The 26,781-nt window shown below is 41.7% G+C and overlaps 1 protein-coding gene across 6 annotated transcripts; it reads right to left on the bottom strand.

The window, feature by feature from the left end:
* Positions 1–1,942: 1,942 nt before the first annotated feature.
* LOC6613532 (trissin receptor) lies at positions 1,943–25,285 on the bottom strand. 6 transcript variants are annotated; one of them, XM_032726041.1, is made up of 11 exons: positions 25,137–25,284; positions 24,087–24,411; positions 12,712–13,353; positions 10,198–10,342; positions 8,459–8,618; positions 7,693–7,893; positions 6,899–7,249; positions 5,838–5,852; positions 5,472–5,743; positions 2,415–2,634; positions 1,943–2,329 (listed from the first exon to the last, which is right to left on the bottom strand). In XM_032726041.1, exons 3-11 carry the CDS (start codon positions 13,310–13,312, stop codon positions 2,279–2,281), a joined length of 2,016 nt encoding a protein of 671 aa, XP_032581932.1. In that variant the 5' UTR covers positions 13,313–13,353; positions 24,087–24,411; positions 25,137–25,284; the 3' UTR covers positions 1,943–2,278. The 6 variants fall into 6 exon arrangements, with proteins under 6 accessions (XP_032581932.1, XP_032581933.1, XP_032581942.1 ...); XM_032726042.1 differs by having other exon boundaries at positions 24,087–24,200; XM_032726051.1 differs by having other exon boundaries at positions 1,943–2,350; positions 24,087–25,285.
* Between the last annotated feature and the right edge of the window lie 1,496 nt (positions 25,286–26,781).

Here is a 26,781-nt window from a genome sequence, read left to right as displayed (position 1 = left end):
TTTGCTGAGAGCCTGTCCTGCATGCCGTATGGGCAGTTCACCGAGTTGACCTACCCCCCTGCCGCCATCCTGCCGGAATGGAGAAAAAAAAGAAAAATTTGAAAAGAATTGCGAAAGAAAAAAGCCCTCACCAGGGAATCAGAAGCGAACAGCAGGCAGATCCATCAGGTATGGCAAGTTTATTTCGAATTCTGTCCGGCCTGCAGGCCGAGATGCAATCACTCTTGGCCAAGAATGAAAAGTTCGTGCAACTTGTATTTGTCTTTTGCATTACACTCAATATATTTCATTCAAATTAATTTCGAGAGCACACAACACACACACACACAGTTGTTCGTACCGAAGTTGTTCTCACAAATCCAATGCCACTTGTTGGGGAAACTTGCCACTTGGCACCTAACTTCTCGAAGGGACTGGGCTCGTGGCCGAGTGCAAAACTTTCCCAAATGGCTGGGATATGCGCAAAGTTTGTGTTTGTGCAAGATTGAAAGCCGGGCTAAAAGCGAGCCGAATAAAAATAGCTTAGTTCCCTGGCCAGGGCCGCTTGTCTAATCACCCACGCAACGAAAACTCGCACAAAGCCGAATCAAAGTTGCATCCTGTAACTCGTTCGACTAATTGCCATAAGCCGTTAGGTAAATTTGTACACGCTATTCGCCGTCCCCCGGTCAAACTGTTATTTTTGCACAACTAATCGGATTAGTGGACATCCTCCCAGCCCCAGCCCATGGATACCGCCACCCAAGCACATGTTCTACTGGAATCCTCCTCCTTGGCGTCCACGTCGCCCGGGGCTTTGTTGCAATTGACTTCGGCGACGGGCGCAACTTTTCACATCGCCGATTCGTAATCCATTCTACGCTTCGAGCTTGTGTCAACGGCTCAAACACAGCAAATTAATTTCCACTGCTTCTGGGAAATTATGAACGCTTGCCCGCCCCCTCATCCATGTTGCTCTATTCAAATAGCAAGTTTAGTGTCAATGAGTTAAGCTGCCCGGCTTTTTAATTAAAAAGCCATTGCATAAATTACTTCACATCAGCTACAGGGATTTGGATTCCGATCAATTACGCTCCAAGCTTGGTAAACAGTTTGCCATGGATTATAGGCTGGTTAGATGTGATTTTCCGACTATCTAGCTGGAATTATGAGCCCATTGAATTTGCCTAAAATACTGACACTCGGTTTGGTTTTTTACGATTTAAATATGATTATTTTTACCTTTGCAGATACAGAACAAATTTTTTACGAATACCATTCTCCTTACCTACACAAAACAGCATTTTTCCATTTTAACACGACATCGGATCGAACGCCATTTACAAAGGACAAAGTTTATGAATAAAAAAGCCAGCCAATCAAAGGCGAAGTCCTCACTCCTCGGAGGTCCTTTTCCAGAAATAGTTTGACACAGTTTTTGGATCGCTCTTTGCATTACAAAGCATTGTGGAAAAGTGAAAGGTGGAAAGAAGTGGCGGAGCAAACAAACAACGAGTTTCAAGAGATTTTTACAAAGATTTTTGGTTTTTAATTTGCGCCAACGTCAGACCATCCAGTTAATTGAGTTTTCTCTCGAGAATTTACTGCAGCGTTTTCCCATTTGACTTACGAGTCGTCTGACAACCTCCAACCCCCAAGTGGGGATACAAATTGCTGTGCTAAGCAAAAAATTCGACCACTTTTAATGCAGCCGCCTCCTCCTCCTCCTGCTCCTCCTCCTCCACTGAGTGTCATATTTTTCCCTTTTTTGGCAGCCGCAACGGAGCGTGTTCTCCGGCTGACCATAAAACCCCTGTCATCAGATATCGCAAGTCAGGTCTATAAAGATATGGTATATAAATTGCGGACGCACTCGGTGGCGTCAAAACTGCATGACGTTATTTCGAAATGGGTGCAAGCCATGCTCGTATTTGAAATGCAATTGATTTTGACCATGAAAAAATAATGTATATTTGCAAGCAGTAATGATCCTTGCTGCTTCATTTATTTATGTATGCAGACTCGCACTAAATCATATCCTTAGACTAAGAACTTGAGAGCAATGCTCCAGGAGCTGCATGTAAGTTAATTGGTTTTCTCTTAAGAATTGGCTTACTCTATCAATACAACTTGACACCAGTTCCGCTTTGGCCGCCGACTCGATCCGAGCGATAGGCTGGCTACCAAGATCACAATGAAGTACTAGCTAACGGACAGGAAGTGGGTCCATCCTTCGATGGGCTGCGTTCTAGGAGCGGCGCCCGAAGAGCTTGAGGGGCCTCCTCCAGCCGCGTGGCCATCATAGCTGCTCGTTCCCGATGTGGGTGGTGTCCGTGGGCAGCGAGTGGGTCTACGGGGTGGAGACGGCGGACTGTTTACGCGTCTAATGTCAGGTGCCAAATGCCGGTGGCCAGGAAGGCGGCAATTGTACTCACCTGCAGCGCCTTGCGCTTGTGGTGCATCGATGAATTGGAGGAGGACTTGCCCTTGCCCTTCTTCCAGGAGCAGAGGAGCAGCTCCTTCATGCCCTTCCGAAAATTGCGACTGAGGAAGGCGTAGAGAAGGGGATTTACGCCCGAATTGAAGTACGTGACCAGAAAGGTGAGCGGTGTTAGCAGCGCATTAAAATTGGAATCACCGCGATACGAACGTGACCTGCAAATGCATATACATGGAAATAACTATCTCCTCTATAGCTTTATATATATTATATATTATATATATTATGTTCGGCACAATGTGTGCTCTGCGTGTATGCAAATCAGCATCTGTTGGATAAACATTCCCCATAGAAGACTTCTGGGGCTGTCCCCCCAGTAGATTACAATTTTAGAGCCATCCAACGCTAAACTTGGCCGGTGAAAAGTTTGCGCAATTCGAATTTATTCTATTTATTCTCTCCCGCCTCAAACGCTTTTCCATACGACAAGATTGTGTTTCCCCCTAATAAATTCATGAGCCAAACTACGCTAGTGAACCCATTAATTATGCAAGAAATAAAGTGACACACTGTGGACTTTATATTTAATTAGAGAGACACTTGATTCAAAATCTACTTTAATTTAGAAGCCATCATTTGACGGATGCACTGAAAGAGTCATCTTATTTAAGAAAAACTGATATATTAAATCTGCTATTTATTGGTATGATTTTAACCAATTTGTGCACCAAAGAATGCGCTTTTTGGTAGCTTTGATTTACTAGTAATTAGTTAACACTTCCATAATTTCTCCCTGTGCAAAACTCTAAATATACGACGAGTGGCCTAGGAAGCTGCTGACTCTTGTCCACTTGAAAGTGTCCAGGTGATTAAGCTGCTGCTGGCAGTATTGTTTTTGGCCGTCTGGGAGCAAAGAGGTCTCGAAAACTTGCCTAATGGATTGGGGATTTCGGGCAAGAGCAAAGTTTCTCGCCGCCTGCAAGTATGCAACATAAACTTTGCCCCAAACTTTTCACGCAGAACAATATCTAAAGAAGACAAGGTATTCCCACCACCTCCATCTTCATCTACAGCTTTTTTTGTTACTCTTGTAACATTTTTTGGCTTGGACAAGGCGAACTTTGGAGTAACTGTCAAATTGTCCTGTACTTGCTGGTCGCTAAAAACTCGCCCTGCACTTGCAACTGGCTCAGTTCACGGAAAGAGTTGGCCAACTGATTGGGCCACTTGAATGGCCTTCGCTTTGCTTTGGCCGCTGCTTGAGAACTAAGGTGGCTCTTAGCAACCGTTGGCAAAGGCCTTCTTCGAGCCAAATGTAAATGTCACTCCGAAAAGGGGCGGGAGCCACGAAATGAAGAGCCCAACTCTGGGCACCGCCATTTGTAGACGCAATGTGCTGCATATTCCGTCTAATGAGTCGCAGTTGCCAGCTGCTGGCAGTTGACATCGTTATCCTTATCAGCGGACTAGCGGCACAAAGGGGTTTTCGAGCTAATAATGAAAACGTGGCACACCATGACTCCCCCCACGACTCACCCAACCTTGTTGACCCAACGCATTGCAGTTGCCGGCAAATGTAAGCGCGTGGCAATTACCCGGACGTGCCCGCTTTGTGCGGCAATAACAGCTGTATGATAATGTGGCCATTGGATCAGCTGGATTTCGCATCCGATTTGTGCTGTCCTCGTGACACGAAAAATGTTTTCATTCCTTCAGAAAAACAAGACCTTTTTGACCTTTTTTTGACTGCTCTTGAAATTCCCGGATATCACGGAGTGTTCAATCACTTTCAGTTCCACCTAACAATACCAATATCCCTGGGCATCCAAATCTTCAAATAAATAAAAGCTGAAAGTTCAGACAAGTAAACAAGTCCCACTGCCCAGTCGGGCTAGACATAAATCTCAATTATGGCACTGCGGGAAAAGTATATTTATTTGTCCGCCATTCGTTTTACATTTGTGCAAATTGAGTGCTCGAACGAAAATTCAAAAACATTTTCGTTTCCGTTGCGTTTGCCAAAAGTGCAGCGTTGCAAATCTGTAGCGAAGTATTTTCTTACACGTTGTTACAAAATTACACTTGATATTTGCATTAATGAGATCTAGAAGATCGATATGTATTTCAGTAGTTATTCACCAAAAACATGAACTTATGAACATTAAATTGGATTTATTGCACATTAGCATGTAAAATGCTTTCCAATTTACAATTGACTCAAAAATGTTTGGGTTAGTAAAATCTGCATGCCAAGTATCTAAAATAAAAACGTTTCTCTTACGTGCCAAAAATTGCCAATGGCTCTAGATTTTCACACTTGATGACTTTTCCCATCTTCAATCAATCTTTTGTCTTTCAACTTTCGCTTAAAGGACATTTCTGTAGCATTTATTTTATTTCCAATTTACAGCAGTCAGCAGCTTAAGTGCACGTTTTTAACTCTACCCAGGGAGCAATTAACTCCTCCTCGATTAGCAAACAACAACACTCCCACCGCCCACTCACTTATCAAGTTATCCGCCCACGACACCCGCCAACCGGAAAAACCAAAGTGACCGAATTCAAAGCGAACTAAGCGTTCCGTCCACCCATTCGAAAGTGCTCCACCGGAAGCGGAACTGATGGCCAAAGGGCTGGCTAAAACGGACTTTTGTTGGCGACCGCTTTTGAAAGGCGAGAAGAAAGCGAACCTGGCGTCTTTGGGATGGGAATGGGATTGGGATTGGAAAACGGAAGACCGCTTTCAAATCATTTAGGCCAGCGGCAAAGCTGGCTGCATTGATGACTTAATTGTTTACCAGCCTCGATTCCAGCAGGAAGCCATCTAGGGCTTATCTGCCCACTCGCAGATGTTAATTTCCCGTCCAACGGACGACTATGCAAATTCCCGCCGATTGCCGGTGCAATATACCATAAAATATTGTTTACACTCAGTCCGTGTGGGCTGATGAATGGCTTGCGGTAAGGGATAGGGCTAGGGATTCGGTTTCGGATTGGATTGTGATGGTGGGTGGTGAGTGGTGGGTGGAGGGCGGAGGGAGGTACTACTCACCAGTACTGCCACATTTTGCGGGCATGATACGGCAGATTGCAGAGGGCGAATGTCAGCACGAATATTATCAGCATTCGGACAACGCCGCGCCGAGCGCGTAGGACGTTGCTGGACGAGTGGGACATGTGGGTGGCTCCGGCCCCGCCTCCGCCGCCGGCCACCAGACCGCCCACTGAGGCGTTGCCCGCCCGCTGGTGGTGGGCGTGGCCGTGGTGGTAGAAGCTCGTCTTGCGGCAGGCACTGACAATGGGGCGATCGGCCTCCAGGGACACCTGTACGGATTAACAGGTGTAATGGCATTAGGTCGCTGGCCGCAGCAAATGTCGAACATTATCATATCGATTTTGATATTCGATTACAACCTACCTTGCAATTATCGAGCTAATTTGTGGTGTGGGGTTGTGTGTGGTTGTTGTTATAATTGGGGGGTTAGTAGAGGGGGAGCAAAGAGTTTTATTGATCAAACGAAAGGTAGAGAGAGAAAAGAGTTCAACAGAAAGATAGTTAGGTTGTTATCTGTGTTTATCGGGGTCATAGGTTAAGGAACAGCGTAAACTAAAGTTATGTAAAAGTTTTATAGAGGTGTGCCCGCCATTGTTTTTCGTCCCAAACATCCATTTTTGCTACTTTTAAAAACGGAAAACATACCGAAATCGAACCAGTGCTCCTGACATTTGATACTTCGATGGATATTAAAAAATTCAAGGGCTTTGCCTTTGGTGGTTACCAATTTTCAAGCTGCGGCAGTTGCACAACTTTTCCGAATGTCATCGTGTCACAAATTCTCGACTTTCACCCGCCGGCTTTTATTGACAAAGTGAGCTGCTGATGCTGATCAAGAACAATGATGTGTGTGCCAGTTTGTGTGGCAAAGCTGCTGTCAAGCTCGAAATAAGAAATAAGAAATACGCCATGGTGCACCCGACCAATTGAACCTGCTGTCCGGCCACCGATAATGGAAAAAACACTTTTACCATAACTTTGGCCTCGCACTTGCAGTTTCGCCCTGTGCCAGTGGCTACTTGGCTCCACCACTCCACACTCCACGTGTCACATCGGTGGCCGAGTTTGTGGCAAGGACTGCGATGGCCTTAATGTGAATTGACACCTGCTCCGAGCACCGTGCCACTTGGCCCGGCGAAAGTGCGGGAATAACAGCGCCGGGCAAAGTTTTTACGACTGCCAACTTGGCCAGGCCGGCAAATGGTGTATCTAATAAATTAGTGCTCGGATGGCGATGTGATTTTCAAGAAACATTATTTACCACACAGCACGTGCGGACTCAATCGAAGTTAAAGCCGTTCTGGCCAATTAGGGAACAATGGTTCGACTCCACTTTCGGTTTATTGCCATTGTTAGGCTTTTAAGGCTACTCCTCCGTGCTCAACCTGCGATTTTTCCGATGCAGTGTCTGCCTGTTAGCTCACCTGGCTCTCCGTGATGCTGACGCCGCGCTTCTCATATTTACTGCTCTGTTTGCGGGACAAGGACGTGGTGCTGCTGCAGCCGGACGCGAGTGACGGACCAGGACCGCCCCCACCACCGCCACCCAAGCCCACTCCCGCCACTCCTGCCGACGAAGCCGCCGATTGCAGCTGGTGGTGCTGGTGGTGGTGGTGATGGTGGTGCTGATGGTGGTGGTACATGCTGTTGTGCATACCCATGCCAATGTCCTGGCAGGATGCCTGCTGCGGCTGCTGATGCTGATGCTGCACCACATGCGGCGTGAGGCCGCGCGAACTGCGCCACAAGGCGATGGCGATTTTGCTGTACAGCACCTGCAATGCAAATGGGTTCGTTAATTTCATTACTCAAATTTCATTGCGGAACAAGGGGCGATTTTATGCAAAAAGCTGCTCAATTCTTATCAAATTTCTCACAAGAAATTGAAAAATGGAGCAGTTAAAAAAATGTAGCGAAATCTACACATCCATTCATCAGTTTTTTAACAGACAAAGAAAAATCATTTTATAGATTAATCATTATGCACCCAAAGTTATTTATATTTTATCTCATTAGAAAGATAGTTATTATTGATATAATTAATCACTTTCATATGCCTGTTTCCTATCAAATTTAATTATTAATTATAGTCTGCTCAATGGTAGGTTACGTGACTAGGAAATACTTTTGGATCGAAAATGAATTTATGATCATCCTGTCCAAGGATTGGTTAAACATAATTATTAACTTCAAGCTACGTATCATATTTTACACTTACCGTCATCACCAAAAGCGGCATAACGTAGAGGAGCACGAAGTTAATCATGTCCAGCAACTTGGAGTTGAACATCTCGCGGTCCAGGACACAAATCTCCTCCTCCTGGCCGTCCTGCGTGTGGATGTTCTTAATGGTCTTGCTGAAAACAAACTTGGGCGTGGAGTAAACTGCCGATGTAATCCAAACTGTGACAATGACCATCTGCAAAAAAACACGCATTGACGTTTTGTTTTGTCTGCTCGGCTGCCAAACACGCAAACAATTTGTTAAATTGCGAATGAACACACTGAATTTGCATGTTAATGGATGGCCCATTTCGTTGTCTTTATGTCTCTTGTAGTTTAATTAGTGCAATCGTCATTACCGAAACGTATTTTTTGTCTGGCTGTGATGAAACAACCGGGCTATGTGGTTCACCCCTTTGGGTGCGACCCCTCCACTCGCTCCTTCCGAGTGCGGAAAAGATTTCCCAGCCACAAAGTTATGCCCACGGCTTATTAAGCCTTTCGAGTTGGTTCTGTTCTGCCGGTTAATTTGCATGAGTCTCCGGGCTCGGTCTAATAAGTTTCATTAGCTTGCAAATTGTATTCAAATTAAGTTATCAAAGTTGCGAGAATGTCTCAAAAACAATACATAAACGGGTTTCCAACGCTTTTGACCCATCAAATTGGGAATTTGAACTAAAAAGGGCAACACATAGACCTCATTTAAAATGCATACTTGGCTATTACTGGCCGTCAATATGAGGTTTATGGTTAGAACTTACCCTCAGACGAGCCGCAGTTAGGATCTGTTTGCAGGTAATGGGGTGTACGATGGCGAAGTAGCGCTCCATGCAGATGACAACCAGGATGAAAATGGAGGCCGTGTAGCTCAGGGAGTGGACAAACTGGTACATGCGGCAGAGGAACTCACCAAAGACCCAGCTGAAAGGACATTAATAATTATTTATGGGAGAAAAGTTTCGCTCTTTAAAGAGCAGATACTTGTCAATATTGGTGGCAGCCACATAAAATATTATGACACACGCCCACCAAAACTAATGCGACATTAAGGTGTCTTTAGTATTTTATGGTGCGCAAAGCTTTTTCCTTTTTATTACTATTTCGGCTGAAATTACATTCGAAAGCCGCATTTGTGTCTCGTTATTAGCAATGCCACGTAATTTCGCACTCATGCGTTTAAATGTGCCCAATAATACTATAATAAGCATAATAATCCTGAAGGTTGTCGCCAGGATTTTGGATGATGCGTATCTTAAAAAGATTCCTCATTTGCCTGGTGATTCAATGTCTCTCTCTTTAAAAGGGAACAAATCTTTCCTTAACATAATAGCTTGATGTTTATAATCATTAAATTAAATTGTCACTGGCAGCCGTTTGCCGCACATATAAATTATGAATGCATAAATTATGATTTTTCGTAATCTCATCTCATTTTGCATATGATTTCTGGTGGGCGTCAAGTTGTGCGCATAATTTAGCTAAAATTATGACAAATGATGGGTCATCTCAATAATTTAGATCTTTGGCCACAAAAAGCATATTAGAAATTGAAATGGAAAATATACAAACCAATTTCAGGATTTTAAATCGGCAATGCAAATAAATCATTATGCCTGTTTATTATTAAGTGCATAAATGGCCATTTCAAGAATTCTAATGAGATAGGTAATTACTTTTTTTTCTAAATGCATAAAACATAGCTTTTAATTAAACAAAAATTATATGCAGTGCTCCAATTAAAATTATGAAGCATTATTTATTTCTGACACTGCGACAAAAATTTTAAATTAAATAACTTACAGAAACCGTAAGCCGAACTCATTTGTCAAAATACTTTTTTAATTTGCCCTGCAAATCTGAAAAAGGCTTCTTTGTTTGAATTTTCCTCGCTTTATATGTTTGCTCTTATTTTTAGTGAACACGTCACTGCGACGTGTTTTTGGGAAAGTTACGGAAACACAATGCAAATAAACATGATTGGAGTGAAAGCGGAGCGCGGGGATAAAAGCCTGAAAAGCCTGAAGTGAAAGTGACGCCTGCGGAGTTTTAGTTTCCTTTATGTGACAGCCGGCGTAAATGTTTCACGGTTGAAAGTGGAAACTTTTTTGGGGCTTTGTTTTCGAGGCACATGGAGAAGTCTGACACCGTTTCAGCCAAATTCTGCTGCGGATAAATAAATAAATTTAATCGACCATTCAACATTCTACTATCTGTACTAGCTGAAACGCTACTTTAATTCTTGTATTAATTTTTAATCTATTATAACTACTCTTCAATTCAAAAATGTAGCATTGTCAGCTAAAAAAACTTTTCTATAAATGCTTCACTTAAATTGTTTGCGTATAAAAACGGACATTAAAAACTATTGGAATCTTAACAGTGAGGTTGGTTCACGTATTCTTCGTATATGCTTTCCGAGAATTTCGCAGCTCCGCTCGTGCATAATGAAACGTTAATTTAATACTGAAATAATTGTTGTTTTTACCCAACTGTCACTCACCTCTCTATCAGATATATGGACAGATTCTGCATCACACAAAAGAGTCCAACACAGAAGTCGGCGAACGCCAAGTTGGCCAGAAAAAAGTTGGTTATTGAGCGCAGTCGTCGTGATAATGTGACCACCAAAATAACAAGGAGGTTACCTGAAAAATTCACAAAAAAACAATGCGGAATTAGAAGATATAGAGTTTCGTACCACCGTTTAATTGTGCTGTGGTCACAAATGCACTTTAAAGATTAACGAACATTGTGCGCTAAATTGCTAATGCTAAATAAATTAGTCCGAATTTTCTCACATATATGAGTTTTTCCCAGAATTTCAATTTATTAAGTATGCCCTTTAATACAAATATTGGTAATTACATGTACATAGCTAATAATCCATGTAAGCTATAAATGGTTTATTAAAATCAACAGAAGTTGTAGTGCATCAAAAATTGTTTGTTTAAGATATGAAATGAAAAACAATGGATAGAAAAGCCAAAATATTTAAATAAAATGTATGGAATGAAGTTTATGTTTTAATAAAAGTACTTTGAGAGCACTAAAGTTTTCGCTTTGCTGTATGCCCTTTTTATTGGCCAACTTGGAAAAAGAAAACATTGACTTTACCAAAGTTACACTTAAAAGTTAAATATTATTACAAAAATCTTATAGTTACGGCTGGTTCTGCACTTAAAATTTATTTTACAATCGTATGGTCCACAATGTAACGCATTTGTTTCTGGAGCCTCACATGGCAAGCAAATGTCGGGAAAAACTTTTTTAATTACACCGGGCAGGGTGACAGGAAATGGGAATACAAAAAAAAGGAAAATGGAAAAAAACAAGCCAGAGCTGCCAAAAAATACGAAAAACATGCAACACTACAAACCGTGCTCTGAAATTCGATAGGAAGGAAAAGAAACTGCATGAGAGTATTTCAAAGTTTCAGCTGTGGATTTGAGATACATAGTGATAGATACATATATGCCTTCATGCTTTAGTTATTGAAATCTGTAGTTTTCTTGAATTAGTTAAAGACAAATGAGTATATCTAACTAACTGACTTATTAACCTGTTATCATTCTAAGAACAGCTAAACCATTGATTGCTCGTTCTTGAACTGCACCTCGAATTTCGATTTTATCGCCCCTCACAACTGTTATGATATTGTTCTATCGCCTAGGTTACTGCCATCCAAGCATTCCCATTTGAATATGACAATAAGGTATCTGGTTCAAGTGACGGTAACAAAGAAGTAACCAAACGGAAGCTTTAAACGTGTCCGCCCGATGGAAATTTACTGGGCGAGTGTGGCGCTGTTCGTCCTTGCGCCCACTCCCCATCGTTTACGCCCACATTCCGGGCGCCAGTGAAACCAACCGAGTTGCTTACACTTTGCAATTGTCCGCAAAATGGCCGGCCACGCCCATGTCTGTGCGGAGGGGGCGGCGTTTAGACGCCATTCGGAATGGCGACTACACATGTTCCATTGCTTTATTGTGCATGCTGGTGTCACTGCGGGTAATAAAGCCTACAACTGACGATGGCCGAGATTGGCCAACACCCGCAATCGAACGACTAACGTAATTGATTCTAACCATCCGGACTCGCACCCGCACCCAGATAAGACGCAAAGTTAAAGGACATTCCGTACTTGTGTTTGTATGTTTGTGTGTCTGCAATTAAGCATTGCAGAAACAAATAGCAAATGGCCTAATGGGCGCTATCAATAAAATGTTTTCATTATAATGCGCCACATGGGGCGTATGAGTATTGTGCATGTGTGTATGTATGAAAAAAAGTGTGTTGTTGAGGAGGAAGACTGCCTAATTTATTCCACATGAAATGGAAAATGGAATTTTCTATTATTTTAGATTCTTCAAACTGCTTAAAAGTTAGAAACAGCAACACTGAAATATCACATTAAAATTGCTAGCAATTTGAGTATTATGCTCTCTATGTTTGCAACATACCTATTAGTACTTTGCCTATTTTCCTACTGCGACCATAGACCATTTTCCTGCTGGAAAGGAACTGAAAGTACTTAAATACTAGGCCGACTGGACAAAAACACAGCATAAGCCGAACAGCAGGGCATTGAGTAATTGGCAAGTCAGCAGTAAGTTTGCACATCCTGGTCGACCCAGAAAGATGTCCCTGGGGCACCGCAAACGGCCGGCAGGCTGTCTTTTCTTTACTTTCATGTATGTTTCGGCAGGCCTTTGTGCCCCATCATGCTACATGCTGCACAATCAAACATAACATCGAGCTCGGCTCAGATTAATGCGTATGAGAACTATAAATCTTGTGTATATAGCAAAGCACTATATCCACAGGAAAACCGTTGTAAGTGCACATAGAGAAATGTTGCCTGAAAACATTATCTATTATTATCTCTTAATTAGATTAAAGTTATGACCAAAGGCCATAATATGCATAGCTGACGGGCTAAAGTTTCTAAATCAATAATTTCGTAATTAAATCACTTGAGCTATTAGAACGAGATAAGTCCATGTCTATTACTCACCAAAGAAGCAGCAGCAAAACACCAGTGTGTAGAGTGTGATGAATATTATGCGCACATCGGTGCGATCAAAGATGTACTCGCTGGCCTTCTCCGCATCCTCCTCGTCCTCGATGACCGCACCACTTCCGTCCCCCGAGAGTCCGGTGGTCAGGGCGGGCACGAGGGATGTGGTGGAGTCGCCATAAAGCAGGATGTAATCGGTGCTGCTGCCGTTGATGGGCGGACTGATGGTGCTGGTGACATTGGCGGAGGCTGTCAGCGCGGAAGCGGAGAGCAGGGTGAGCAGGATGAGTAGCGTTGTCCAGTGTCCGGAGAAGTGGGTTACGGTGCAGGGCAGCCGGGGCGGTTGTTGTCCGGTGGGTGGGCGGTGCGGTTGCCGCTGTCGGAAGGCGGAAGTGCTCTGATTCGGAGAGCTGTTTGGGCTGCCGTTGTTTTGATTATGCACCACCCTGTGGTGGCCGTCGTCATTATCACTGTTGAGGTCGTAAGCCGCTGATATGTGTGCCCCATCAGGTCGCCATCGCTGCTTATGTTGTTTTCGCTGCTCCGCATCCGATTCCCGTTGCCAGGACCTCCCCGTCTGCATCATCGTCATAATCATTTGGTGACGACGACTCCTTGGGCCGCCAATAAAGGACGCAGCTGCAAGGACAAAGGACAAAAGAGTGCGATGGAATTTAGTTAGTTCTTGTCTGCGGTTCCTTAAAGCATTCACAAGCCAGTTGCTTAAAAGTTTTGATTACATTTATGTTGTTTCGAAATCTTTTCTTTTAGGATAATCCTCAAAGAAGAAACATTTATGATAATTCTTAAAGCAGAAACATTGGTTTTTTACCAAGTATCTTATCAATGGCAAAACATAACCTTAATCTCATTTGGTTAAGTCCTCATTAATGGTTCGTAAGCCATTTTTAAAGCCAATGCACACGTTTACTTTTTGATGTAGTCGAAGGACTCCGAAGGACAGGTTGAGTTCATTAACGGCGAAGTCACGTCTCTTATGTCCTGCGGCAATTAAACGTGGCCCTCCTAAAAATCTCGCAGCCGCCTACACAAGTCGACGGATACTTAATGCTATAGCTGTTTGAGTGGACATTTTAATTAAGCCGCCTTTAATAACGAACATAATTAAAACATTTGTCTGCACTAGTCAAAAAAAGAAAAGGAGGGAAATTATGATTTTCCATTTGCCACGCACGCAATCACTGCTCATTCCATCCAATATTTGTGTATATCTGCTGGCTGCCACTTTGCTATTTTTAATATGCACAACGCTTTGTTGCTAATTACGCGAGTGCAGTTGGCAATATCATATACCCCCCTCAACCCTGATCCCTTCTCCACCGTTTACATCTTTGATTATTGCTCTCTGGGCTCGTGTACGTGTACTCTAATTAATAGACACTCGTATGCAAACTCACTACATCAAACATGCGCAAAAATAAAGACTGTCAAGTAATTAACACCCTCGATTCTTATGCGCCCATATTTATAGGCGCTTTAAGGGGTATCATGCTTGCATAGCATTTTAAAGAAATTCATGAATATCTGTTGGGATAATCCGCGGTATCAGGGTCTAGGAAATCTGCACTTTAAAGCCTTAAAGCTTATAAGTTTTCATTTGATATCTTCTTCCAACGAAGACCATATGCTCAGAAAATGCCTATAAAGTTGAAATGTTATAAAACATGAAACCATTATGTTGAGCTTTAAAGGGTACTTTAAAGAATGTTTAAAGCCATTAAATATACTCTGCTGAGTGGAAGAAACAAGTTTCAGCACAAGTCACTAATTGGCTTGAAATGTGTAATGAGAATTCTTCTCAATATCGACCCTCTTTCATATCTTACCTATATCAGTTACTTGCAATTAAGTGATTTAAACTCAGAACTCAACATTCTGTTCATTGTCATTTCAAATGAGTAGAGAAAAACACTCCCTCGTCGAATTCCAACTTAGTATAAACAAACACATCGAAGTCTTAGCGCTAAAGACATTAAGCTGGAATTGCACTCTAAATTCCTTACTTTACTTGCTAGAATTTACGATTGACTCGCTGACTGCATTTTAAACGCCTTTTAAGAAAATAGTAGCAAATAGTTGGTTAAATAAGAAAGTGAGAAGGGTTTGTCGCGCTGCCGACGACTTCCGGAACGGAAATACGGAAATTGTTTGGTGCTCTAATGAGGCAAGTGACTTTGAGTTGCAGCCGCTAAGGAGAGTCCTAAGCCCGAGACAAATGAAAAGCGACGTTTGCCGGGTCTTCTGCTTCTAAATTGATTTGCTTGATACTGATTTAATTAAAAAACCGACAGCTAGTGCAATGGGTGCTTCCTTTTCGATTTTATTCAAGTGCCACAGTGGATTTCAACCCTGCAATACATTGGCAAATAACAATGCTGGTTTTTGATTTCTTAAGCATTCGATTATTGACAAGTAGTCTTTTTCAAAAACTTGAGTAATTGGCTAGAATATTGAAAAGCTTTGAGATAAGACATAAATATATATTTAAAGTCGGAGCTTTTCTTAAAAATCAATGACTGCAGTGCACATGGAAAGCATAAACAGAACTAAGAACACCAAAGAACTGTCTTTATTTTTTGCGTTCTGCAGACAGAAACCAAATCGAAAAAAAGAAAAGTCATTACAACTTGCTCACATAGCGAGCAAATTGCGGAAAAATATTATTTCCTCTTCTTGTGGGCAGAGCAACGGCAGCCAAAATTGCAGAATGTGAATGCATGTTGCATTCAGTTGCGAGGCTGTTGCAATTGGAATTCGTTTCCCATTTTCCTATCTGCCAGCCACTTTCCCACCCAATCCGCATCCGAATGTTTGCGTAAATTGCGCTCAAGTCAGGACATTAGGTGGTAATTGAGTGTGCCGACAAGAACCAAGTGAAAAATGCCTTCCCACAGCGACGGCACTTTCCCAGCAGTGCTGAATGGAACTGGGGCGACTAGTTAGGTAGGAAAATGGAAGAGGCTCTCAGGACAGCAATGAATTTTGCTTCTAAAAAATATTAAATTTTTGGCAAGCTGAGATATTAAAAAAAAAATTGTTTTGCACCTTCTTTAGCTTGTTATTATGCCCCATTAAAAATATCTGTCCAGCTCTGTCTCACCACTTGCATCGGCATAGCTTAATTGGTTTATTATCAATTTGTTGCTGGTTGGAACAAAAAACCAACTGCATTGCACCACGATGATTATTTGTTATTTTCTGGGGGCCAAATTCTCATAAGCCGGGTCAGGTACAGATCATTTTGTTGGTAGATTCTAACTTTTAAACTCGTATGTACCTCCCAAAGCCTTGTCGGTTATACGGACAGAGCAATGGACGGAAAGACATAAGGACTGTAAAAGGACATCTGAACGGACAGACAAACAGAATACGAATGATATAAAATGTCTTATGCTCCGTATTTTGCTTTATTAATGCTAAAATATTACTTTGATTTGTAATTATTTGCTTATTTCCATAACAGTAGTGCCCTTATTTTCTAGCATTTTAATTTATTCCCCGCTCGGATTTATTGACACACCTTTAAGGTAAAAATAAACTGAAACCTCATATATGCATTCCTATTTTTTGATACGTTTCAGGGTCTGGGGCAACGGGAGCTGCAGTTTCCGGGGCCAACACTGTGCAAGGCGACACCTGCTACAAGGTGGTGCAGGAGAAATGCGTTTTCACGATTTGGTGGCACGCTCTGTTTGCTCTGATGGCCGTGAATGTGCGCACCGCAACCTTGGTCACCTTTTGTCCTTTGACTCGCCGCGGCATTGTGTGCCAAAAATGTGCAATGGGAACTGGGACTATTGTTTGTCTGGCGGGTGGCATAGAATTGGATTCCAGCGGGCGGCGGAAACGGCACTTTTGGCTTGGACCACGTTATTGGAAGCCAATTTAGCAGACAACATTGGCTCAAATGGCGGCATCGCGACGGGTGGCCAATTGGTGCAATAACAGTGCTGCACGAGATGCTCGAGTTGCATATTTATGGGGCATGGGAAATTAATGTGGCTCGGATTGCGAAATGAAATACGGCTTAAACGGCAATTGGCATCGTCTTCTTGCGACAATTTTCTTTAAATTTGCATTCAACTCAAGCCCGGAATCCTGCCATCCTGCCATCCTTCCATTCTGCCATCCTGGCCACCAGAACTCTTTGCATCGACACCGAATAATTTATGACAGTCGCTGCCAAGTATTGCGGATACTCTCGGACTCTCGGCCGGAGTGGTCGAAGATTATGCAAAGTTTTCGGCGCCTGCTCGCGGCAGTTGGAGCACCAACTTTGCCAACCGAAAAGTGCCCACTGGAAAATTCGATTCAGAATGGAGCAACTTTTGGCTTTGGGGAATTTCGGGGCTTACATATATGACGTGCTTGTGGGCGCGAGACAAGCGTGAGAAAATTGGAGGGCGAAGGCCGGAAATGGCTGCGATATGCGCGAAGGACTAAGCCCTTGGATTTCGCAGCGGGAAAATGAACACCACATCGAAGGGCCTTTAAAATTTATTAAAAAATTCCAAGTTTTCGCTGGCCAACCAAAAAACTGGCTGGTTGCCATTTGGGACCCGGATAAGCTTTTACAACGAGCCACTCTAGCTCCAATCTCCGACACAAATCAATTTCAAGCGTTTGCGGCCCCAGCAAACCCTTCTGGATTCCGTTTCATTTGGGTTGAAATACAAATGGTAACATTCAAAAACCGCAAAACCAAAACTGGTCTCAAAACAGCTATTGCCTATTTTATACGCAATCAAAAGGGAGCCAACATGCGATCCGATTACGCAGATGGCTCAACTGATGGTTCCATGCTTGCAACTTGGCCTAAAACCAAAGCTGTGCAATGTTGCTCTATTGACCGAATTTAGAATGGGTTGCAGTTATTTTATTAGGTATTTTATCCTTTAAGATGCTTCAAAGCTTAACGCAGAAAACAGATGTGAAGTTTGATTTTAAAAGAGTAACTTCGTCCAGTAACGAAAGTTATTTTCTGGAAACGCTATTTTATATATCTAAAAACTGAGAGCTTCCTGCGGCAAAATCACTGTAGATCCTGTAGTAGATTTGATTCCATTCACCACACAGAAAATTGGAACATAACAGCTATAATGCCATTGTCGGAAATTTAAGCTCCAGCTACGAATACCCGAAAATAATGTTGAATGCAATTCCATTTCGTAGAATTGAAAAATAATAGGCACTTTCCATTTATGGCCAAACATTCCCACAACTCCGCCTGACTCGCTTTTAAACGAGTCCTAATGTGACAGGCAACATAAAAGGGAAGGCAGCAGGCGAAGTCCCAGAGGCAACGACACTTGTGAGCTGCCATTTCGAAGGAGCAGGATATATACGGGCTCGTGGCTCAAGGCTCCAGTGTATTGTGATGTTGCCGAGAAGGTCCTGTACGTGGAATGTGAGTGCTCGGGGAGGCCTAGAGCTCATTAATTAGGCAAGACCACAACTAAAGATAGGAATTGAAACAATGGACGGGGCGAGCCTTTGAAAATATGTTGAGGACATTCATCATGCTCAAGTGTCGGTCAGGATGGTCGGTCGCCGGCAGCCCCATAAATATTACATTATAATTATGAAGGCCAGACAGCTGGGGTATGATTGTGGGGCAGAAAAACTTTTCGCTGGAAAATTAATCAAGCACTTGCGAATAACAAGAACAATACCAATACTCAAACTGCTCACGGCCATTCATTATTTTGAATGCCGTCTGCCCACTCACTAATCGAAGAAAAAACAATACGCAACATGTGCCAAGTCATAAAGACACGATGGCCAGGAATAGCAGAAGGCCATCTACATGGCTTGGAATATATTTGCCAGTCCTGCAAGTTACACCGATCACATTGGCAACAGGGCGCCAATTAGGCCAATCAATTTAATTCGATGGAACAGGGAAATCACACACTCGCGCAGACAACGATGTAATAAACGGAGAAAGGCCAACTTCGCTGCATACATACATGTATGTGATTGACATTTGGCAGCCAAAGTCATATATGACTTTAAGTCAACCTTTTCACATTTGGCCAAACTTTCGATATTCCTTCTTGGGAAATGCGGCAAATGCCACGGAAGAACGTCACGTCCGCGGCGTTTGACAAGTTTTTCACAGGACTCCTGGCCTGGCTGGCGGGGTTAGGTGATAAGCCAAGTTTCGGCATTTGATTCAATTAATAGCGGATTACCCCGACCAGAAACACGAAACTTTCCGGCAAATTGCGCAACTTGTGGCGTACTCATTTGAAATTCAAGAACCTTATTACAAAGTGTGCACGGGTGTTGGGCAAATGCGAATCCTACGAGAGTTTTAGGGAGGTACTTGCAACACCGAAGTGGAATGACTTCACAGGGCTGAAGGAGCAAGACTACCTTTAATTTGGATGTATACTTTCTCTCAGGCTGGGAGAGCGTATCAAACAGCCCATCATACCCATGCCGAAAATCTATTAAGTAAGCCCCATCTGGCATTTAAGCCCAGGCTGAGGGTAAGATATGCCCCCAAGGCGGCGCGTCTTTTCAAATGGCATTTTGTGTACGACGCGCTATCTGGCGCCCATAATCATTTGTCCTTGCGGCAAAGATCCCTTAACCAGCTTTTCCCCCAGCCCTTGCCGTGCGTGGAAACCCTTGGGAATAGGGCTCGTAAGTTTGTCAGAGTTTCTCTGAAAGTGCAGGTAAAACTGGTTGGTGAAAATTGATTTTGTCTGAGCATCGCCTCCCACTTAGGGGCTGACATTGCTGGCGCACGTTAAATTTAATTTATGCCATCGAAATGCAAACACACAAACGAAAAATGTGATTTAGTCGCCGAGTTTATGTTGGCCATGTTGCTGTAGTACTTTATGTTTGCTCTGCTCCCCCTGAAGACGGCAATTTATGAGCTGGCATAAGAGCATCGAAATTAATAGCCAGACGTTAGCCACATTTAGAAAGTGGAGAAAGACGAAGCGCGTTAAGATTCATGTCCTTTTAAATGTATCTTTTTATTAAAGAAGCGGTGAGGAGTATAAGACTTTAGGCACTTGGACAATTCATAAAAAAGGAAGTACATACATCAGAACTCCAGGCAAGATTCAGTAGGTCCCTACGATAATCGGACAACTTCCATACGAAATGCATGGGATAAAACTTGTTTCTGGCGCTGTAGTCGAAACAATTGCACCTTGACAGAAAATCCAAAACATTTTAACCATCGTCCGGGTTAACCCATTTTTGTTTGCCCTTTCCGCCCACTTGCCAACAATTGTGTAGCGCAGAATGCTCTCTTGACCAAATAGGTTTTGTTTTCCACAAACTCGCATGGCCATTGGACCTCGTTCAATTTGAAATCACTTGATTCACTGTCCTATGTTTCGGGCTGCGATGTCAGTTGTGGCATTCAGGTTTTTCCGGGGTAAGTACGGATTTATTGTGTCGGATTGCCAAATGAAATAGAAGCACATGAAAGAAGAGCGAAATAATCAATTCATTGTGAGTGGTATTAATTGATTTATTGCCCTGAAACTGCAACTGCATCTGCTGTGGGTCAACATCCAAACTACCATAACTACAGGCAATGAAACAAATCAATCGGTTTTTCTGTTTTCAGTAACATTGTAAAATAATTGTCGAAAATTTCAAGGATCATGCTCTAAAGATACGCAAAAACAGTTTGGTTTTTCGTTCAATTTAACATCTTAGAAAAGACTCACTTATTTTTAAAAGTTAATCATCGCGACTTTATAGCTAATAAAAGTTTAGATTCGCTGGTGAAGTTTTGAATCTCTTTTCGTGCTACCATAGACAACATCCGTCGGCAACAATTTCCCTACCACTTTTCCTGTTTCACTTACGTTTGTATGAATTTTCCAACATTTTGAAACTATACCAACTACGTCACGACGTCGTCAAGTTGTGAGGGCGGAAATTATTTTGACGTTTGTTGTGGTTTATAGCCCAGCTTATTCAGCCTGCTCCTCCTCTGCTTTTTTTGCTGGTGGCAACAGGAAGTAATGCCCATTTTTGTCCTGATCTAACCTGACCCTTTTATAGTGGCAACAGCCATGCATTTGGGGCGAAGTTTAGCTTTTCCTTTTAGCAAACGAGATTGCGGTTTCGCCGCTTGGCTGTTGTTTCAGTTCGTTAGCATAAATTTGTGTGGTGCTGTATGAACACAGCAAAATTCGCCACCGACTGGCAGCATTAGGAGTTGCGAACCTAATTATCCTTGGCAGCAGGCAAGGAGTCAGCTTTCCATGCAAATGAGTTTAAAATTGCGCCAAGCGTCAAGAAGGAGCAAATGCTTAATGAATGCATTGCGCAAATTACATTGTGGAATCCACAGGATTGCATGACGTTTTCCACAGACAGTCGGTACCAATTTGGGGCCGAGTGACGTGGCTGTTGTCTCCTGGCCAAGTTGAAAGTCCAGGCCCAGTACGAGGTGTCGTCAAATTGCTTGCTTTCTGCTTTCCACCAAGAAGGTCACTCCGTTCGACTTGACCCTGGCTGTAAACTGGCTCCAATTCCCCGATGATTGTTGTCTAAATAATACACGAAACATGAGCTGTGTTCGCGTGCCTCGACTATTGGATACCCGTTACTCATATATTTCATTTTAAATATATATGTAAAAAACATAACATTTATATGTTAACAGCGCCTTCAAAAATACTTAGAGACAAGTGTATGCTTGTTATTTTTTATGCAACAAACAATTTTAAATATCCTCATGCAAATAGCAAAAATAACATGAGCATCGGTTATAAAAATAATTAATTATTCAGAACTTTAATACATTCTTATTGCGCATCGATTATGAATCATATCAATGAGATTGCGTAAAAGGTTAAAATGACAGTCATGACCTTTTGAGGCCACATTTCAAATAAAAGTGCGTGCCCACTCCCCAAAATATCCGATTCCTTTGAGAAATCCTGCTGAATTCAAGAAATTATTAAATTTAGAAAAACAACGCTTAAGCTTGCCTAACAAGGTACTTTAAATTTGAACAAGCACTTGCAATAAAAAACAGGACTTGACTGGATTCCGCCACTTTTAAACAGGTACCTATGTATGCCGCCTTATGCAGGCCATTTAGGAATGGCCCATATATCTTTGGGCCACAGACAAATCGGCCATTAATATGGCAAAAAGCTGAGCTCGGGACATGGAACTCTAAAAGTGTACACGACTGTAGGACGCTTAAGAACAACAAACATGTTTATTTGGGTCATTATGTAAACAGGGCGAACTGAGGAAAATTTGACCCCAGACCAGTATATATGATAAATATTAGCTCTTTAAACCGTAAATAACGCACATAATTTTTTAAGTTTGGTCGGCTTTTTTCGGGCATTGCAATGCATTGTAGGAATTTGGGGGAGAATTCACGAGAAATTTAATTTCTTCTGATGAAAAATGTGCTGATATCAGATTCCCAATAATTTCACAATGCAAATTTCTTGGTTTACGACTTAAATAAACCGCACGGAATGAAATGAAACAAAATACATCGCTTTACGTATGAGTTTTCATATTTTCCCCCACAAGTGCCGAAAAATATGCTACAATATATGTAGGATTTGCCCAGCGGAAAAAAGGGTAAGAATCAGGCTCGTAACCAAAGTTTGTAACCGCCAACTGAAGCAAAGAAAACTCATATACAACATATGAAAGTCGTAAGCAGCGAGGCATAAATTGTCAGATTACCTTCACGTTCACTGCCTTAGCATTATTTCACAAAATTGCCCTATAAAGTCGAGCTTGAAGAGCAAAAAATATATATATATTTTGAAATCGAAGGAAATTATCACAAGAAGCTTAAGAAAAACACGACACAATACTTGGAAAATATATATTAAAGTTCACCCTTCAGAAGCTTCGTTTCGAATTCCTTTCATCTTTCTTATTCTTTTCAGACTTGCTTTCCGCTATTTAATTAATAAGACAGGGTTCATTAAATTAAAGTACTAATGTAAATACTAAAGAGTATACTGTATATACATAGTTCACAGAACCATTTCCCTTTATAAGCCCCATTACATTTTATATGGTCAGTTTTTTTCGAGTTGCAACAATAACCAGCGAAGTACTTGCACTTTTAAGTGGAATGCGTTAAAATGCACAGTTTTGTTACCGACTTTTTAAATTAGTTTTAAATGGTTTTTAAAAATCGTAAAGAATGCGCAGCGCTAAAAGCTTTTGACTACCATAAAGCCGTAAAAAATTAACTGATTATACTCTCATAAATTTATCCGAAATAATTCAATTAATTTGCGTTCGCTTCGCAAAAGCCGAAATTCCAATAAACGGTTGGATGGCGCAGACCTAAATTAATTCGATGTTGCTGTGGGTATTTGAATTTCGAGCATCCTGTCGTCGACAGAAAGTGGCAGGAAAAAGGACCCGGAGCGCAAAAGAGGCAATCTCACACCTTCATAGTTCAGTTGGCAATGTTTGTCATTTGCGAAAGATTAGGTGCGTGTGATTCATAAGCTGCGTTGCAAACTACTGCTGCGAAAAAAGGTTGGAAATTATTATTTGAAAAACTAAATCAAACCCGTATTTAATCCCTGCTTTTCCATTCGTTTTGTCGTATGTTTTCAACTTTTGGATGCGGTAAGAAAATATCACAAAGGCAAAACTTAAATCTCTTTTGTGACCGTAATAAAATTTAGCAGTATACAAAATGACCAACGTTATCTAGTGCCTAAAAACTAGTTTATCTATGGCTGTAAAGCGAGCTTATGGCTTTAAACTTTCTTTTCTGTCTAGAATAAAGTTTTTATGTTTCCACTGAAGCTTTTGGCTCTGCGGAATGCCATAAAACCATATTAGTCAATAATTTACGAAAACCCTGGCGTACTTCATTGCGGACATACTTAATATTCTCCTGTAGGAAAATGTGAGTGGATGTGAGTAGAGGACAACATGTACATATGTGTAATCACAAGGCTCGTGTCAACACATTTTTCAAAAGGTATCTTAATGAACTACCGCCTGTCTGTTTGTTGCTTTTGGCCCGGTGGTGGTGATGGCAAAAATAGGCAAGGACCTGTGCAAATACAAATCTGCCATTTGTTAATCGGGACACGCACAGGCAAATCAAAATCGGAAAAATAAACCAAAAAACAAAGGCGCAATCCGAATCAAATGGGCTAAGGCACACCTGCGACACGCTGCCATCACTTTTGTTTGTTCTCTTCGGGATTGGGTGGGAACACTCAATTTTTGTCTTCCACGTGCGGAAAGTCGGATTTCTGACGATTATGCGGCAATCTTCTCATCGTGGACTCAAAATTGTCAGATAATCCATATTTGCGAGATTAGCCGAATTAATTATTAATTTGAAACTTTCTCACCTGCGGTTGAATATCGGAGAATAAATCCTTCTAAGTATTAGTTAATATCTTTTTCTTAAGTGCTGCAAGTTTTGGATATGCTACCAACTTCGCTTGAATTGGTCCTTAAAAAAACTTGCAAATGAATTAGCCAGATTTTCACTCGAATTAAATCACAAATTTAAGCACTACCATGTGTATAAGTCTATAGGAGTAAGACTCCGATGCGCCGAATCTTATAGGTTACATTTCCTCTGGGTTCCTCGCAGATATTTTACGAACGAAATGCCTATAGCGTTTGAAAATATTGTTTTTTCCCTTAACGCTTCAATTATTTAGTGTAGCGCTGGAATTAACAAAAATTGCTGTTCACTCAATGCGAATCCACCAACCATGTTGTAACAATGACCTTCGTTTTTCACAATCGTTTAGTGCCCAAAATAATTTTATTATTTCCAATTAGCTCGGCGCGAGTGTGGTTCACTTCTAAAAATATATCATTTTCAGTAGATATAATTTTTGCAAAAAGCTTCATGCTTCCATTGTAATAAATCATATGTGTAAATAGGCATTTAAACAAAGGCTTATTTTAGCTTTTTATTTTGCAAGTGCATTTAATGATTGTTTTAAATTATATATAATTGGAGCGTAACCGTTTACCGTAAAACTTGTTCGATTTAGAAAAGAGTTGGATAAGTGGTTGTTCAATTATTTATCCTATAACACTATTAACACTATAATAACACTATTTTGAATTAATTTTTGGGGCAAAAAAACGTATTTTATATATTATGTTGAAACAATTTTATTTTATGTTGAAACAAGTATCATTTATAATTAAGAGTTAAAGCGTTTTTTGAGAATTGTTTTATATTTTCCGTTTCGATACGACTTTCGAGTAATCCGTCGGACGAAATGAACTGTTCAAAAACTGTATACATTTCACTTTTGAGATCCTCAATCTTGCGATAACTCGGTGCAGTTTTTCGCAATTTATTAACTTGCACTGACAGTATCATAAATATTTCTGAAATAGCGCTCCTGTCGAATCCGAACATTCGGCGAACTTACACAACCACGAGCGGTTATTCCGCTTATTCAGTACGAAAACGAGTGAAAATATTATTCAAATATCAACCGGAGTTCTGTGTTCGAATTCCCGCTCGATTTTGGCATTTCGCGTCCGATTCGTTTGAGATGCCGCGACATTCTGACGGCTCGTTTCGCAAAGCGGGCCAACGAAAGGCCTCCGAATCCGGCGGCAGTCGACAGACAGCGCTGGCCAAGTTAACAGAGCTGTTAGCCAAGTTGTGTTGTTGTGGCAGGCCTTTGCATTTCCACTTGTGCGTCACGTGCTCCTGGCTGTTGTTGTTGCATTGAACTTGAACTAGTGGCAAAGTTGTCGCCGTTGTGGTTGCTATTGCAGTTTTCCTGTTCTTCCGACATTGGCGCCTATTTTGCCGGCTGTTTTTGGCTGGCATTCGGCGTGTTTTCTCACCGCGCAGGCGCTCTGAATTGGGAAGACCATATTTGTGTGATATTCGGTTTCAAATTTCATTTGATTGCCAGTCTGCAGTTGCTTTTGCTGCGAAGGGAAGTCAAAGTAAACTAATCATTCAGCACGAGTAGGAAATTATAATAAGTTCCAATATAAACGCAGCATATCCTGGAAACTATGCCTATAAATAGAATTCATTCATTCGCCCGCACAAAATTTAAATTATGGCGCAATGTGAGTCAATGGGGATCTCTGCAATAAGTGCTGTAAAACGCAATTAGAGTTAACGATTGGCTTTCCTTTGTAGATGTATCTTTATAAAAAGCAATCCTTGAACATCAAGGATACCAAAGTTATAAAACTAACTATATTTAGCATATTTATGCAGTACATCCAAAAGTATTTTAAATTTAACGTCCTTTGAATAATTAAACAGCAACAAATATTGCTCCGAAAATTCGAAGTATTTGTACTTTTTCTTACCTCTTCCGCGGATCGGATAAGCTTCGAACGGATAAGCATTATACACGTGCCTCCCGCTGAATCCCAAATAGTATACAAATTTAACAAGGCGGGAAAACTTGCACCTTGTGCGCTGCGGAAAACTGCGAGAGTGGCGGCTGTTTGAAAGGCTTTGTGTGCATTAGTCAGTTTCCCAACAAAAATCAATCTTAGAAGGCGTATCTGTTCGTGAACTCCCTTCGATGTCATCCAGCTTCTAAGGACGTCGTTGGCTAAGCTGCCAAGTTGGAATTTTTAAAGTTTGATTTCCTCGGAATTAGCTGGTTTAAGCTAGCTCGAAAATATGATATTTTGGTATTTGAATGGTTGCACTCTCACCAAGGGACGCACAAATTCAAATGCAATTTGATTTTTCAACATTTTTCAGCTGGGTCGCGAAACTCCCCTTCAGGCTTTGAAAATCTCCCTTGTTGGGCAAGTGAAACCTTGGCCAAGTTCAAGTGGAAAAGTAGTCATAAGTCGGTGGCAGCCACATGGGTGCGCTCAGTACTTGGAAACTGAAAGAATTGAATTGTGGTCGGCGAGCTTTGCGCAAATAAATTAAGTAAGTGTACTTTGAGCTTAGAGCTTGCCAAAGAATCGCTCAAAATGGAGTGGGCTATGGCAAGATTAAAAGTCCCAACGACTTTGAATGTAAATTTAATTTGAGTCGCAGCATGATGTATGGCATAGCAATTTTAATCAATTGTCTCCAAC

The sequence above is a fragment of the Drosophila sechellia genome, chromosome 2L (assembly GCF_004382195.2).
Source record: "Drosophila sechellia strain sech25 chromosome 2L, ASM438219v1, whole genome shotgun sequence".
Taxonomy (NCBI): Eukaryota; Metazoa; Arthropoda; class Insecta; order Diptera; family Drosophilidae; genus Drosophila; species Drosophila sechellia.
Note: the sequence above shows the minus strand (reverse complement) of the source record. Positions and strands in the feature narration are given on the sequence as shown.

What these genes read in the sequence shown, in the direction of transcription:
- LOC6613532 (XM_032726031.1), bottom strand. Translation starts at nt 13,312, where the DNA reads ATGATTATGACGATGATGCAGACGGGGAGGTCCTGGCAACGGGAATCG. An exon ending in TCCATATATCTGATAGAGAG is followed by an intron (nt 8,619 to 10,197) that starts GTGAGTGACAGT and finishes ATGTCCTTTCAG; the next exon opens with CTGGGTCTTTGGTGAGTTCC. An exon ending in TGCCGCTTTTGGTGATGACG is followed by an intron (nt 7,250 to 7,692) that starts GTAAGTGTAAAA and finishes TTTGCATTGCAG; the next exon opens with GTGCTGTACAGCAAAATCGC.